The sequence below is a fragment of the Emydura macquarii genome, unplaced genomic scaffold (genome assembly GCF_026122565.2).
Source record: "Emydura macquarii macquarii isolate MOO-44397 ecotype Brisbane River unplaced genomic scaffold, CSIRO-AGI_Emac_v2 contig_1390, whole genome shotgun sequence".
In the NCBI taxonomy this organism is placed as follows: Eukaryota; Metazoa; Chordata; order Testudines; family Chelidae; genus Emydura; species Emydura macquarii.
In genome coordinates, this window is record NW_027131527.1 from 11,160,399 (window position 1) to 11,173,580 (window position 13,182).

The window sequence follows — 13,182 nt, forward strand, 5'->3', positions numbered from 1 at the left end:
TTTGAAGTAGTGGTAAGTGAGCCTCCGAAGATTTGGTTGTTTTGATTTGGATGCTTATCCAGATCCATCCAAATCTTTGAGGCAATTAGGCCTCAATGTAAAGATGGTTGTATGTAAAATGTAGTGTAAATAAGCCCACAGGTGGCAAATGAGGCAATATCAAATGCCACAGGAAGATTTAAGAAATTAAGCACATCACTAGGTGAAGTTGGTTAAGCTTGTCTAGACATGTTTCAGTGTACCTAGACATTACCCCCTTTTCTTTTATATCAATTTTATGCAGTGCCATAGGAGAGGAACAATCAGAAAATTACATCACAATATCTGTGGTTATACTGACCCCAAAATTGAGTTCATAGCTAGGGAACAATACTTAGATGATTATTATTTAACATTTATATTGAGGTAGCACCTAGAGGCCACCCAAGCTGTAACCCCATTGTGCAAGGCATTGCATGAACATATAGAAAATGACTGCCCTGCCCCAAAGAATTTGTAGTTTAAAAAGTGAATTTGAAGTGCAATTTAAATGTCCCCCATAAACTCTAAAACAGAGAGTCACATTTACTTTAACTATAGTGCCGACATAAGTTAGGCGTTTGGGATACGAGCATCCTTCTCATGAAGCTAAAAGTTGTGAGGACTCCTCTCCATGCATCCTTCAACATCTCTAGTTTTTTTAATTGCTAAAGTAGTAGGTATGATATAAATCCTTCCTATTGGTGGCAGATGGCCCCTCCTTATCTGCTCGGGCTGAGAGGTGTCTACATTTTTTCCAACTGGTTGGCTCATCTCTGCTAGGTTAATTTTACTTATGAATCACATTGCATGATTTGGCACACACCACCGTCCTGTAAGTATCATGAGGATTTGAAACGCTATAAACAGGCTGCATGTCATGAAATTTCTATGAGAGCATTCTCTAACATATGCCACAGATAGCTAAAAAGGTTCATGTTAGCACTGCTTTGTTTAAGAAAATAGATCTGTGATTGATTAGTTTGTAGGTAAATTTAAAAGTCATCTAGTCTCCATTAAGTTGTAAAAATTTTCTTGAGAGTTTAATTAAAGCATTTATTAGTTTTTATCTCTTTAAGCCATGGGGCCAAACTTGTCTTTAGCATAACTCCATTCAAGTCAATGGAGTTATGCCAGGGATGAATTTGGCCATAGTGTTTGACACTATGGCTTAATGTGAATCTGACTTGTATAGTGGAGCTATGACTACAATCTGTGGCTGGAATAAAATGTCAGTGACAGAAAGTATTGATACTTAGTCATCCCACATATCTCCCTTTGTAACTAACGTTTCATTGCTGCCATGCACAGTATTTCAATGGTAAGAATAAAATGTTAATAAGGATTATGTGACAATCTGACATTTTATATAATAAATGTAGTATCATGTTACAACATTCTCTAAAATGTTATTTTACAGTTTGTAGTAGTGAGGCGAGCAATACTGGAGTAAAAACACCTTTTATTTATAAAAATTATAAGGGCATATTGGACTCTTGATCTTTTTGTTTTCCTTTTGTGCAATCTCAAAATAATTGGGTGTATGAATTTTAAATAAGGTGGAAGTAGTGATTTAAAATACATACTATGTGGGAAAACCGAGCCTATGGCTAAAGCGTAAGTGGAAATTTACTTTACTAACTCATGCTGCTCATTTTGGGGGGATAAGAAGAATAGTAACTGCAAAGGAAAAACAGAAATAACTCAGTTATGCATTGTCATCTGTATTGCTCTGTTAACAGAAGACTCCTTTCATGCAAATTAATTGGAAGAAATTGTTTACCTTTGCCAAGTAATGGAATGAAGAATAGATTCCAACCTGCCCCTATAAAATAATAAAATCTTTACATTTAATTCAGAAAGTTGCTCAGCAGGAGCACATATAGCCCTTCCATTTTAGTGTTGCTTGTATCAAAGAATTTAGTGTAGTATATCTTGCTTTGTCCATGGTTTGAGATAGGAACACATCTAAGAGCGCTGAGAAATAAATGTAAGTTTAATGAAGGGCTAATGAAATTACCCTATTTTATGGTAAAATAGTGCTGAAAATTATATTAAATTATATATTATTGGTATTCCTTTTTCTCTATAATAGTATATTTTACAATTACTAAAGCAAGACAGTGTTGACTGCAATCAACTCTTAGGGCTGCATTTTTAAAAAAAGGCATTTGGTGTGGATACAAAAATGCATAAGCAATTGATAACTGTACATACAAATACATATTTGGCTACACAAATGGGTAATTACACATCTTAATGGCACATGCAAACACTTGATTTGTGCTTAATCTTAGGCCTTTTTTTCTGAAAATTTGGCAACTGTCAATTATTCCCAACAGCAAATCCCTGAAAGAGTGGAAGAATATGTCATGCTTTATTTCAGATAAGAAACACATTCAATGTCCTTTGGGGATTAGAGGATAATCCTGTGTACTACTCTGATTTAGGGTTTAATCCAATTGGCTACAATTCGCTTGAGTGGATTTTTGATCAGGCCTTTAGTTCATGTGATTGTATTTCTCTCTTGTGGCTTATAAGAGCCTCCTACTTATTCACAGTTAGTGGAGTTACTCCATTAGCCCAAGCATTAAGGGCTTCTATTTTGAGTGCAAAGGCCTTACATTTCACCCTCACTAATAACTGTGGCGCATGTATGTGTATATATATATATATATATATATAGCCATGGGTTTATTATAAAAATGATACATCAAAGGGCACTTGAACTCCTATAGACTAGACACTCAAGGATAAGCTTTGTCTAATTAGTAAATGTGATGTTTCTCTCTACCGGCTTGCTCACACTGAGGATAAACACAAATGCAGTTTCTCTTTAGATCAAATGGAAGGGGTTTGTGGTTGGTTTGCATGTCCTAGAATAGATTTGTGGGTGTGGGTACCGAATGATAAAACCATCGATTCATTACATCTCAACCACATAAAAAAAAGAGCTGGAAAAAGAATGTACTTTTGTAGAAATGCAACAGTTATTTCAAAATATATATTATATATCTTAGCTATTGAATGTTGCAATGAGCAGGTATAAACAAAAAATCAACAGGATTTTGGACATGTGAGCACACACACAGAGAGCAAAGAACCACATAATTTTTTTGTAGCCATTAGAATAGCAATAGTACTAGATTGCCCAATCAGTCTTTTAAAAGAGAGGTTTCTTTTGAAGCTTCTTTATTTTAAGTCCCCTGCTTTTGTCTTTTTATACTAATTTTGAAGTGTGTTGTCTCTTCTGACATTTTTGAAATTATCTATAGCCCATTTAGCTTGTTAAGGAATGTGAACTGTCTCTGCTCCTTTTATAATAATGATTTCAGATAATGGTATTTCTTAAACTTATGACTGAGCTCCTCACTCCTGAATTTGGCTTCCATTAATAGAGCTGTTTAAAAAGTGTTTTGAAACACGTATTTAACAAGGTCCATGGAAGCTAGAGGCAGCATGAGTGGGTGCTATGAAGTATAGTATTGGATCACAGCTCTGTCCTGAGCAAATCGCTGTCTGAAAAAACACCTTGGAGCATCTAATTTTGCCCACCAGAAAGTTGAAGACTTAGAAAATGAGCAAAGTGGGACTGGAGGGGATAGAGGAATGCCATCCAAGACTCCCCTAGAAGATGACCAGGTAAGGTGTCAGGGTCATGAGCCTAAAATTTTGCTATTTTCTTAATGGCAAAATATCACAAAAAATTATGTGAATATATTTCACATAAGCAAATCTGTATTTCTGCTGTTGAAAATTTAGGAAGGGAAAACTGAGTATTTCTCAAAGTTCTCCCTGTTCTCAGTCTGTTGTAACAAGATTGTTACTGGGCACTTTCCTTTATATATGCCTACATATTTATCAGTTGCAATTGGTGATTTTAAATTTGTAAGCACTTTTTTATTAGATCAGTTTATAGTGCTTGTTACAGTAGAGGCTGGTAACTTGTGAAAATGGGTAGGTAAAACTGACACCTAAAAGCACAAAACTGATACATAAAGTCATTCAGCCTTGAAATCCTACTCTGCAGTTATAATGGAGTGTCTCCCCCATTGTTGTTACTTCCCTTGTATATATATATATATGTACCTTGTGATTTCTATTCCACACATCTGACGAAGTGGGTTACAGCCCACGAAAACTTATGCCTACAGAAATTAAATTTGTTAGTCTTTAAAGTGCTACAGAACTCTCGTTGTTCTAACAGGAACTTCAGTGTTGGACAATTGGGTTCGCCCTGCAGGGCAGGAACTCCCCTGAAGTATAGATAGAGTTTTCAAGTTCCAGGGCCGAACGCTCAAAAGTCAATTAAATGCACAGGTATATATCATACTATGTCTAATTCAAAATAGTGTAGGGACTATACCCTGTCCTCACATTAGGCTTCTAGGATTTACGGGCATAAATAGTACCTACTTTGCTTCTCAGTTACATAATAAACATTTAAGTTCCACTTCTTATTGCATGCCTTTAATGCTGTGTTTGTTACAGAGCTCCCTCAGGCCTCACTTGTCAGTCTGCATATAATTCTATTAGAGTCCATCTTTCAATGGTACAGGCTGCTTATCCTTTTTTTTGTCAGGAAGTTTTTTGGGGGATGAGCCAGAGTTTATATCCTGTCTGATTTATACCACAAACTGATCTGAAAGGCAATACTTCCAAGATGCTAATGCAATTGACATGTTAAATCTAAGCAAATGTATTTGTTTAGTCATATTCTTAATGATCTAAACTTTTAATTTCTGACTCCAATAAACCATACTACCTTTCCTCTTCCTCCCCACCCTCTATCCTGGACACCCTCCTTAAATCTGTGTTTTGCTGGAGTGAAACTCAGTTGCTTTTTACCTTGCTCCACCATTCTCTCCACATCATTAAGGGGCAGCAGGATGGCCTCCTCTCTCCTTGTGTGTTTTGCATAAGGGTGAGCTGATTAAGCAATCTCAGCACCAGTCTCATGGAGTTGCCTTCTGAGGTGCTGCTTTTACAACAAGATCTAGACATGCTCCTTTGGTTCCTGCATCTTCTATTGCATTGGCTCTTTGAAATGCTGAAGAGCTCGGATACCTCTAAGTGTCTAACAATAGGGTCTGACATCCCTGGGATTTCAAGTTCTGGCCCAGTGTAATCTGGGCCATCTAATTGAGTGTTAAAAGGCAAATGTAGCAACAGGACCCAGAAGAGAGTTTAGGATTCAGCTGCCTGAATGGCCATCTCTCCCTGAGAAAACATCTGTATGCAGATGTCTTATAATGTGGTAGAAAATGTCTTTTCTTTGGGATATAAACATTAACCTTATACCCACTATTGTAATGATCAAGTAATCACAAATATGCCCCATATGCAGCAACACATGACAATGGAAGGAGTCATGTTAAATTAAATTCCACTCCTTCTCTTTACTTTATTCCAAGGTAAACATGACATTTTACAGGGATGAAGTTCAAGGGAAATTTTTATACCAGGAATTTATACCAGGAAAGTACAGATGGATCTGAATGAAAACACCAGATCTGAACACCCCAAAATTGTTAACCTGGCTTCTGGTTGTCAAGTTTTTTATATGATGAACTGTAATCTTACCTTGCAGATGGTACTGTGAAGGAAAGGAGCTTGAAAACTCACCAGACATTCACATTATTCAGTCAGGAGATCTGCACTCATTGATTATAGTTGAAGCTTTTGAAGAGGACACTGGACGTTATTCTTGCTTTGCTTCAAACATCTATGGCACAGACTCAACTTCTGCAGAGATATACATAGAAGGTAACACTATAAATCTTTGCAAAATGAAACTGATAATAAAGCTTTAAAAATAGAACGATGTATTTTGTGTACTAGCACTAAATTTACAGGTTTGCTGTACAGCTAATCAGTGGAAAGTCAACAATTCCAGTCTATTAATACATTTTATCATTTTCTCTTTGAAAGTTCTTTTATATAGCTATTCTTACTGCCCTTTAAATATATTTTTACTAAGCCTTGATCCGGCAATGAATTCTGTCCAGGAAGATCTTGGACCTCTTGCAGATCTCATTGCACGATTAGGACTTAAAAGTGCTAAGATCGTGATGCCTCTCTACAGTTCTTTTCTATAGTTTCTCTAGAAAAAAGGAACTCAACCTATATGTCTAATTTCCCATCAATCTGTTTTCTCTGTACTTGTGGTATAACTACTTGAGAAATATGATAGTTCTGGCGATGATTATTTGAACAAGGAGAACTGAAATATAGCCTGAGATTAACCTATTGTCCCCAACCTGTAACTGTATGCAAAACAAGTCCAACACATACTGTAGCACCTTGATCTTTATATTTACACATAATATGAACTGTAAATGAAACGATGTATTTGTTTCTCAGATTTAAGCCTCTTTCTCTCATATTTTCTTTCCTTATGTTCCAAAACCAACCTATTTGGCAAAAAGGAGGTTCAGTCTGTCACAGCAAGGTTTTTACACTGGACCTATTATCATAGTAGCTGGAGTGCCTCACAAATTTTAAAAGAAACTCGTGGGATCTTAGTTTCTCTCTCTCTCACCCAAACTCCAAGCAGAGGGATTTTTTTGTTAGAGTGTGTGTTTATTCTGAGTTATGTAATCTAAATTAATTTGACTATGTTCTCCTCCTAACTGGTCAGTAGCTGTTGATGCCAAAAACTATTAACGGGCTAAACACTGGCTGTGACACTACTACTGACAATAAAGAAATCTCAGCATTGGGCAACTCCTGTATTGTAGCTCACGTAGGGCAAAATTACCTTCTATTTCAGACATTTACACTTTTGCTTGATTTCAATCCTGTCAGCCACATTTTGGAGAAAAAAATGGGAAAAATAAATAAAATCATGCAAAAATAGTAATGTGCAGTTTAATATTTGTAGTTGTAGGAGTAGAACAGGGAGGCTTCCAACCAAGCAGACAGTGACCCTTTGTTGGGCTCTGATTGGTTAAAGATATCTCACTTTGGGATCCACATCATTGTGGAGATAGAATGAGGATCACCTAACTAGAGCCATTTCATTGTTGATGGGAATGAAGAGGAACATTTTTGTTTCCATCTGTAAACTTAATTGTTCTTCAGTTGATTCAGGTCCTGAACTAATAAAAGACTTTTATTATCTTAGTTTATTTTAAGTGGCTCATCTGAACTCTTTACTCACCTCAGTCCTCTAAGGGTCAAAGGCAAAGTTTAAGTCTTGTAACCCCAATTTCATTTGTGATTTCAGTCTCATAAAATGTAGTAGAATAATAAAATTACAATTTAAAATGACTGGAAAAAAACAGAATAGTCATACCTTCCACATTTCTTTTATTTTTGTATAAAACCGTCTTGTGAAAGAAGGTTTTCAAATTTTCAGTTATTTATCTAACTACTTCCAATAAACTGCCTGCATGGTTTATTGATGACTTAGCAAGTTTTACAACTAATCTTGTCATGATATTATTTTATTATTAGTCAGCCTTCATGCGTTGTTCTTAAGCAACATCTAATTCTATGCAATCTTCACATACTCGTTTTTAATTTAAATTGTTTATTGGTTTCATGCAAATGACCATAAAAGATAGGAAACCTTTTCCTGACTTAGGAAAAGGCTAATAGGAGTTCATAACATTTTTTTAAATTGCTCTGGAGTGAGAATATTGGTTTTAATATATGTTTTGATAGCTATATGGAATAAAGTTTTTCTCTGTATCTATTTGATTCCAAAATTCAATATTTAAATTGTAAGAATGTTTATGGGACATAAATATGTGCCTTCTACTTGGTTTGGCAATGTAACCTAGAAAAACCTGCTATAGTTCCATTTTATGTGTATTTTGTACATGCTACTTTATTTAGGACAAGATTATGAGATCCTTACTCATGACAATGAGTATCTTACACTATGATGACTACTCCCATTAAAATCAATTAAACTGTTTGTGAAGGAAAATACTACCCAAGATAAGGGTATCACAATCCATCCCTTAATAATATTCTCCCTCTGTTTCTGTAATTTACCAATAAGGGACAAATCATGGGAAGTGGTGAATACCTGCAACACTCACTGAAATCACTGGGAATTGTGGACACTCAGAAGGTGCTTACAACCTCTTCAGATTTGGGCCACAATCTGCTTTTATAAAAGACAAAAGGAATTGGATGGGAGACATTGTCAGGTGCAGATATTCACTAGTAGGCACCTCAAAGAAAAAAAAACCCAGATTCTGACCACAGGGAAAGCAGAGTCAGATATTGTCTTGCATACAAGGCCACTGGCAAATGGAGCTATGATTACTCTTACCAAAACAGTGCTAAAAGTACAATGGCTGCAGGAGGAATCAATAACCTGAGGAATACTAGATGTGGTTACTGGTCCCTGACATTTTTGTGATGATAATACCAAACATCTAAGTATAAGCTTTTATTTAACACATAATACCTCCAAAGGCGTGTGCCACAGGGCATACAACAGTCAAAAGATTTAGATATTAGTGACATTTTAAGGAGGAATTGTGGGGCATCCAGCCAGGCATTCATTTTGGATGCTATTTTCCTCATTTGAATCCCATCCCATTTTAAATCTGCAGTGGCCCAAGATTTATCATTAGCAGTGTTGCATTTAATTCAGGATACAATGTGGCTTTTAATTCAGTATACAGCATTACTTCATTTTTACTGCACATAATCTTTTGGTTTGTTTTAATTTTGTAATCCTAATTTTAAAAGTCTATATAAGAAATCGTAGTAATGGAGGTTTGCGTACTTGATAGACAAATTGCTGAAAAGTGTGATTCCATGTGAAATGTTTTTGCCTTTCCATAGGGGCCTCTTCTTCTGAATCTGAAGGTGAAATTAGCACAGAAGAAATGGATCAGTAAGTGTTGCTTGTATTAAGATATTCCAAAAGTTTTATTATAAAAAAATCAAAAGTAGGTGTGTGATTAAATTTTTAAAATATTTTTTAACTTCTAAAACGTAAAATGGGGGAATTTGTGGTTGTTTAAATGAACACTTTCCCTTCTTCAGAGTGGTAGGTGCACAGATCCTCAGTGTGGGTCATCACCTATCTGCAACCATAATGGACAGAATCAAAAGTTGACTGGATGGTTGACAAGGGACTAGCCCCCATCTTCTAGGGAACCCCTCAGTTTCAAGATGCTTCCAAAGCCAGCCCCTCTGGACCATGAAACAAAAAACCAATTTCTCGTCCTGCAACAGCATCTTGCAAAAATAATACTCAACAAGAAAAATTTAATTACTGCAGAGAACTTTAACCATAAGTTTAAAAGATCTTCCTTTTTCAGGGAGGGCTGGATCCGTGGAATTATCCCTTCAAAGAAGGGAAAATTGTCAGGTAAGCAACCACAAATTCTCCAATTCTCTCTCAGAGCTAGGTCCATAGATCCTTAGTGTGGGATTTTCTCAACAGTGACAAAATTCCCAAGGAAAGAACAAAATAATGTCACTGACAGAAAGGATTAACCTACTCTATGGAATCATCGCAGCATGCAGAACCCACCTGCCAAAGTCTGCATCAGCTAAATACTGAGTACATCTTGTAAAACTTTGTAAATGTATACAGGGATGACCATATTGTAGCTTTATAGATTTCATCATAAGAGGCCTCCCTTTTTTATCCCATGATGCCACCATCGCTGGTCATAAGGAAGCTCTGGTGCCCACTGGAGATTCATATAGTTTTGCTCTAAATGCCTCAGCAATGCACCAGCATGTCCACTGTGAGACTGATGATTCTGATGCCCTAGCACTTCTTTTTCTTGGATGAAATAAGACCAGTAAGGCTGTTTTTCCTTTGGAGTTCTTTTCAGATAAAACTTTAAAGCTCACTTCACATTCAGCTAATGCTGTAGCTTTTCCTTTGGGTGAGAAGGAAGTGGACAGAAAGAAGGCAATGAGATCTCTTGTGCTTAATGAAAAATCAAATCTACTTTTGGAATAAAGGTGGGATCCATTCTCAAAACCACCTTATCTTTGTGAAAGATGCAGCAGGATGGATCAACTGACAAAGTTCCCTACTCTGATACCCTTCTTGCCAAAGAGATAGTGATCAAAAAGATCATTTTGATAGTCAAGTAATATAATGAAACTGATTGCATAGGTTGAAAGGGTACTTGCATTAAGGTATTGAGCACAATGTTCAAATCCCAAAATAGAGCTCTCTTCACCTTAGGGAGACGCAATTGCTGAACTACTCTAATGAAGCGGAGAGTTTATTGAAGATCACTCTTTCAGAAATGTACTATATATCAATGCTGTTGCAACATTTGGATCATTGACTGAGTTGCTTGAGTGAAGCCCTCTTTGAACAGGACTCTGACTAGAATGTTGTCCAGGAAAGGGTATACCTGTACCCTCTTCTGCCTGAGAAGGGCCACCAGAACAATGAGGACTTTTGCTAACATTCATCATGTGTATGACAGTCTGAAAGGCAGCACTTTGTAATGAAAATTATCGGTCTCATGAGCAAATTGCAGAAATCTCCTGTGCGCCTGGTGTATTTGCACAAGATAAGCCTTCTTCAAAATCGACTGACATAAAGTAATTGTGACAGAATGCACCCCTGTATTCACACCCTACACACCACTGTAATAATCTTTGTACAAAATATACCTTATTAGGTATCATTTTAAAACTAATAACTCACTGGTCAATAATATCATGGTGAAATGTGTGTAGCAACATTATAAAGTAAAGTTATGAACATAAAATAAAATTATGACTGAAATGTGTTTATCAGACTAGCCTGTGGAGTGGATAAACCTGTTCCCCAAAGACAAAGGAAAAGCTGACATCTCTAGCCAGGTGTCATCAAAATTGATTGGCAATCACCAGTCAAGTGGCCATTCTTTGGCAATGAAGTGGGGGAAGAACTGATTGACCTGCATTTTAACAACAACATGGAACCTCTTTCACCACGAGAGTCCATGTCTCCGTCCTAACAGTGAGAAGAAATTTTATCTAGGGGTAACCCCAGAAAAATGCAGGAACTCTTATGACCTAGTCAGGCATTGTATTTAAGGTTCGAATTTGCATTGCAGGAAGACTGGTCTCTCCCCTTTCAGGCTTAGTCTTGGTCCATTTGCTTTTGCAGTAGTCTTGCTTTCCGTACTTAGAGAAGTAGTCATAAAAAGGATATGTAGACTGCAATAAGCCCAGCTATTCCTTTTCCCAGATTTGGAGTTAAAAAAGACTTTACAGAACCCTCTGATTTATCTGAGGATTTTGCCATTTTGTCTAATGACTCCCTAAATAACCAACTTCCTGAATATTTTGAAGCCCCTAACATGATTTCAGCCTATATATATAGCCTTACCAGGCTTGTAATGAGAGGTGCCATCTGGTGACCTCATTGGAGGCCATGGTATGTGCTGAAAACACATCAAAGCATCCCTGGTTGCATCGTCTATGAATACTGAAACCACTGAGATTTTCTTTAACTCCAAACCAAAATGCAATGATTTCTTAGTCTTTTTTGATATTCTGGCTGTCAAATGGTCAAACTAAGCCAGTACTGCTTTTGCAAAATGTATTCCGGAGGAAAAGCAGGGACACACTAGTGCTGAAACTGCCCTGTCCACTTTGGAAAGAGACATAAAATCTGCTTTGCTACAGTGCATACTATAGAATTTTTTTGTTATGTCTGGACAATCTCATAGACTCTGCCAGTGGTTTCCTTGGCATTAATTACTTTTTCAAAAAAAACGTGAAGGGGAATTTGTGGTTCAGATTTTGAACCAGTTGGAAAAATATTTTTTGTAATTAATGTACCAATCCCTTCTTCCTTAAAATCTTTTCTAATGGGCTCATCTAAAAGAAAACCCAAGTATCTAATCATCTTTAGTAACATCTTTTCAAAATGATCCTCTTGCTTCATGTCGTACTGCGATTCAGACTCTAATATTAGGAGTTCATCTTCCTCCAGTGAAGAAGATCCTGATTTTCCTCTTGATTTCTCTTTTCCTGTCTTGTACTTAGATTGAAGAGATTTCCTATTCTTCTTTGTCTTTGGTGATGCCATGGAGATGAGGATGAAAATGAATTAAGTGATGATGAAAATGAAGAACCACTAGATGCATAAATGATTTTATTTTTTATTATACTTTTAATTCCATGTGTGAAAATTTTGTGAACAGAGCCTTTAGGTCTTGCACTCTCTGACAATGAGTCAGCAGAACTGCTGTCCCCAGAAGAACAGGCCAGTTTTCTTCTACGTTTCTGAGGCAATTTCCTGAATTCTTTTCCCTCTTTTTTAAATTTTACTCTTTAGGTGAAGTGGGGATTGGGAACCTGAGTCAGATGAGAAGCCCTGTGAATCTCTTTTGCTAATAGACATCTCTTTATCTTTGCTCTTTTGAGAGTGGATAGAATGCCTGTAAGGGGACACTGCAGCTGTTGCCTAGGGCTCATAAGATGGCAACCTCTAAGGTAAAGGCGCTTTTCATGCCAAATCCCAGAGGTCTCCAGGCCAAGAGGAAATTTCTTCCTGAGGGGGAGATTTTCTTCTTCGCTCCATTCAGAATTCCTGACTTCCCGCAGGGATGGGAAAGGAGACTGAAACACCTGATGAGGGAAGAGAGAGGCAGATGATGAGACCTGCAGGGGGTCACAAGCCCAAAACGGTCTCACCATCTGCTCTTTGCTCTGCCTGTGGTGGATTCAGCTGGTTCTGCTTATTTGCTTTCCCTGTGCTAGGATGATACTTTTTTATGTAACCACTGCCATTGGTCAAAGGAGTCTCTTCATTTTCAGCCATTCTTTGAGACATTGGCAGCCCATCTCTCCAACTCCCCGCTGGTGAGGAACTCCTGAGAACCCAGCTCCAGGGTCGGGGTGAGGAGCCAAAGTGAAACCTTTCAACCTGACAGATGAGGCAGCTGGAGTGCACAAGGCACAAACCTCTCCTTCTGAACCCTCTGGCAGGGATACAAAGCAGGAGGAACACAGCCTTGGCTTCCTGTTTGGACTTTTCTCTACCATACTTTTAGCCTGGTACCTGACAGTCGAAGATGCCACTGTGGTAATTCCAGGCAGGAAACAAACTATCTTTTCAGGGTTTGGGGTTTTTTGTTTTTTTAATTCTCTCTCTTATAGTAGGTGCTGGATTCCATCCTGCCAGTAGCTACAGGAGGGAGAACAAAACTGAGCAGATTTCCAGAA

At 37.3% G+C, this 13,182-nt stretch overlaps 1 protein-coding gene across 3 annotated transcripts in view; it reads left to right on the forward strand.

Moving 5' to 3' along the window:
* The window catches only part of MYPN (myopalladin), a 118,394-nt gene that overhangs the window by 50,874 nt on the left and 54,338 nt on the right, over window positions 1-13,182 (forward strand). For 2 of the 3 annotated variants that reach the window (XM_067552615.1, XM_067552617.1), the window contains 2 exons: window positions 5,609-5,784; window positions 8,827-8,878. In XM_067552615.1, coding sequence (XP_067408716.1) covers window positions 5,609-5,784; window positions 8,827-8,878 — 228 coding nt within the window. Of the gene's footprint in view, window positions 1-3,416; window positions 3,661-5,608; window positions 5,785-8,826; window positions 8,879-13,182 lie in introns of all 3 variants that reach the window. The other variant, XM_067552618.1, reaches the window with a different exon arrangement.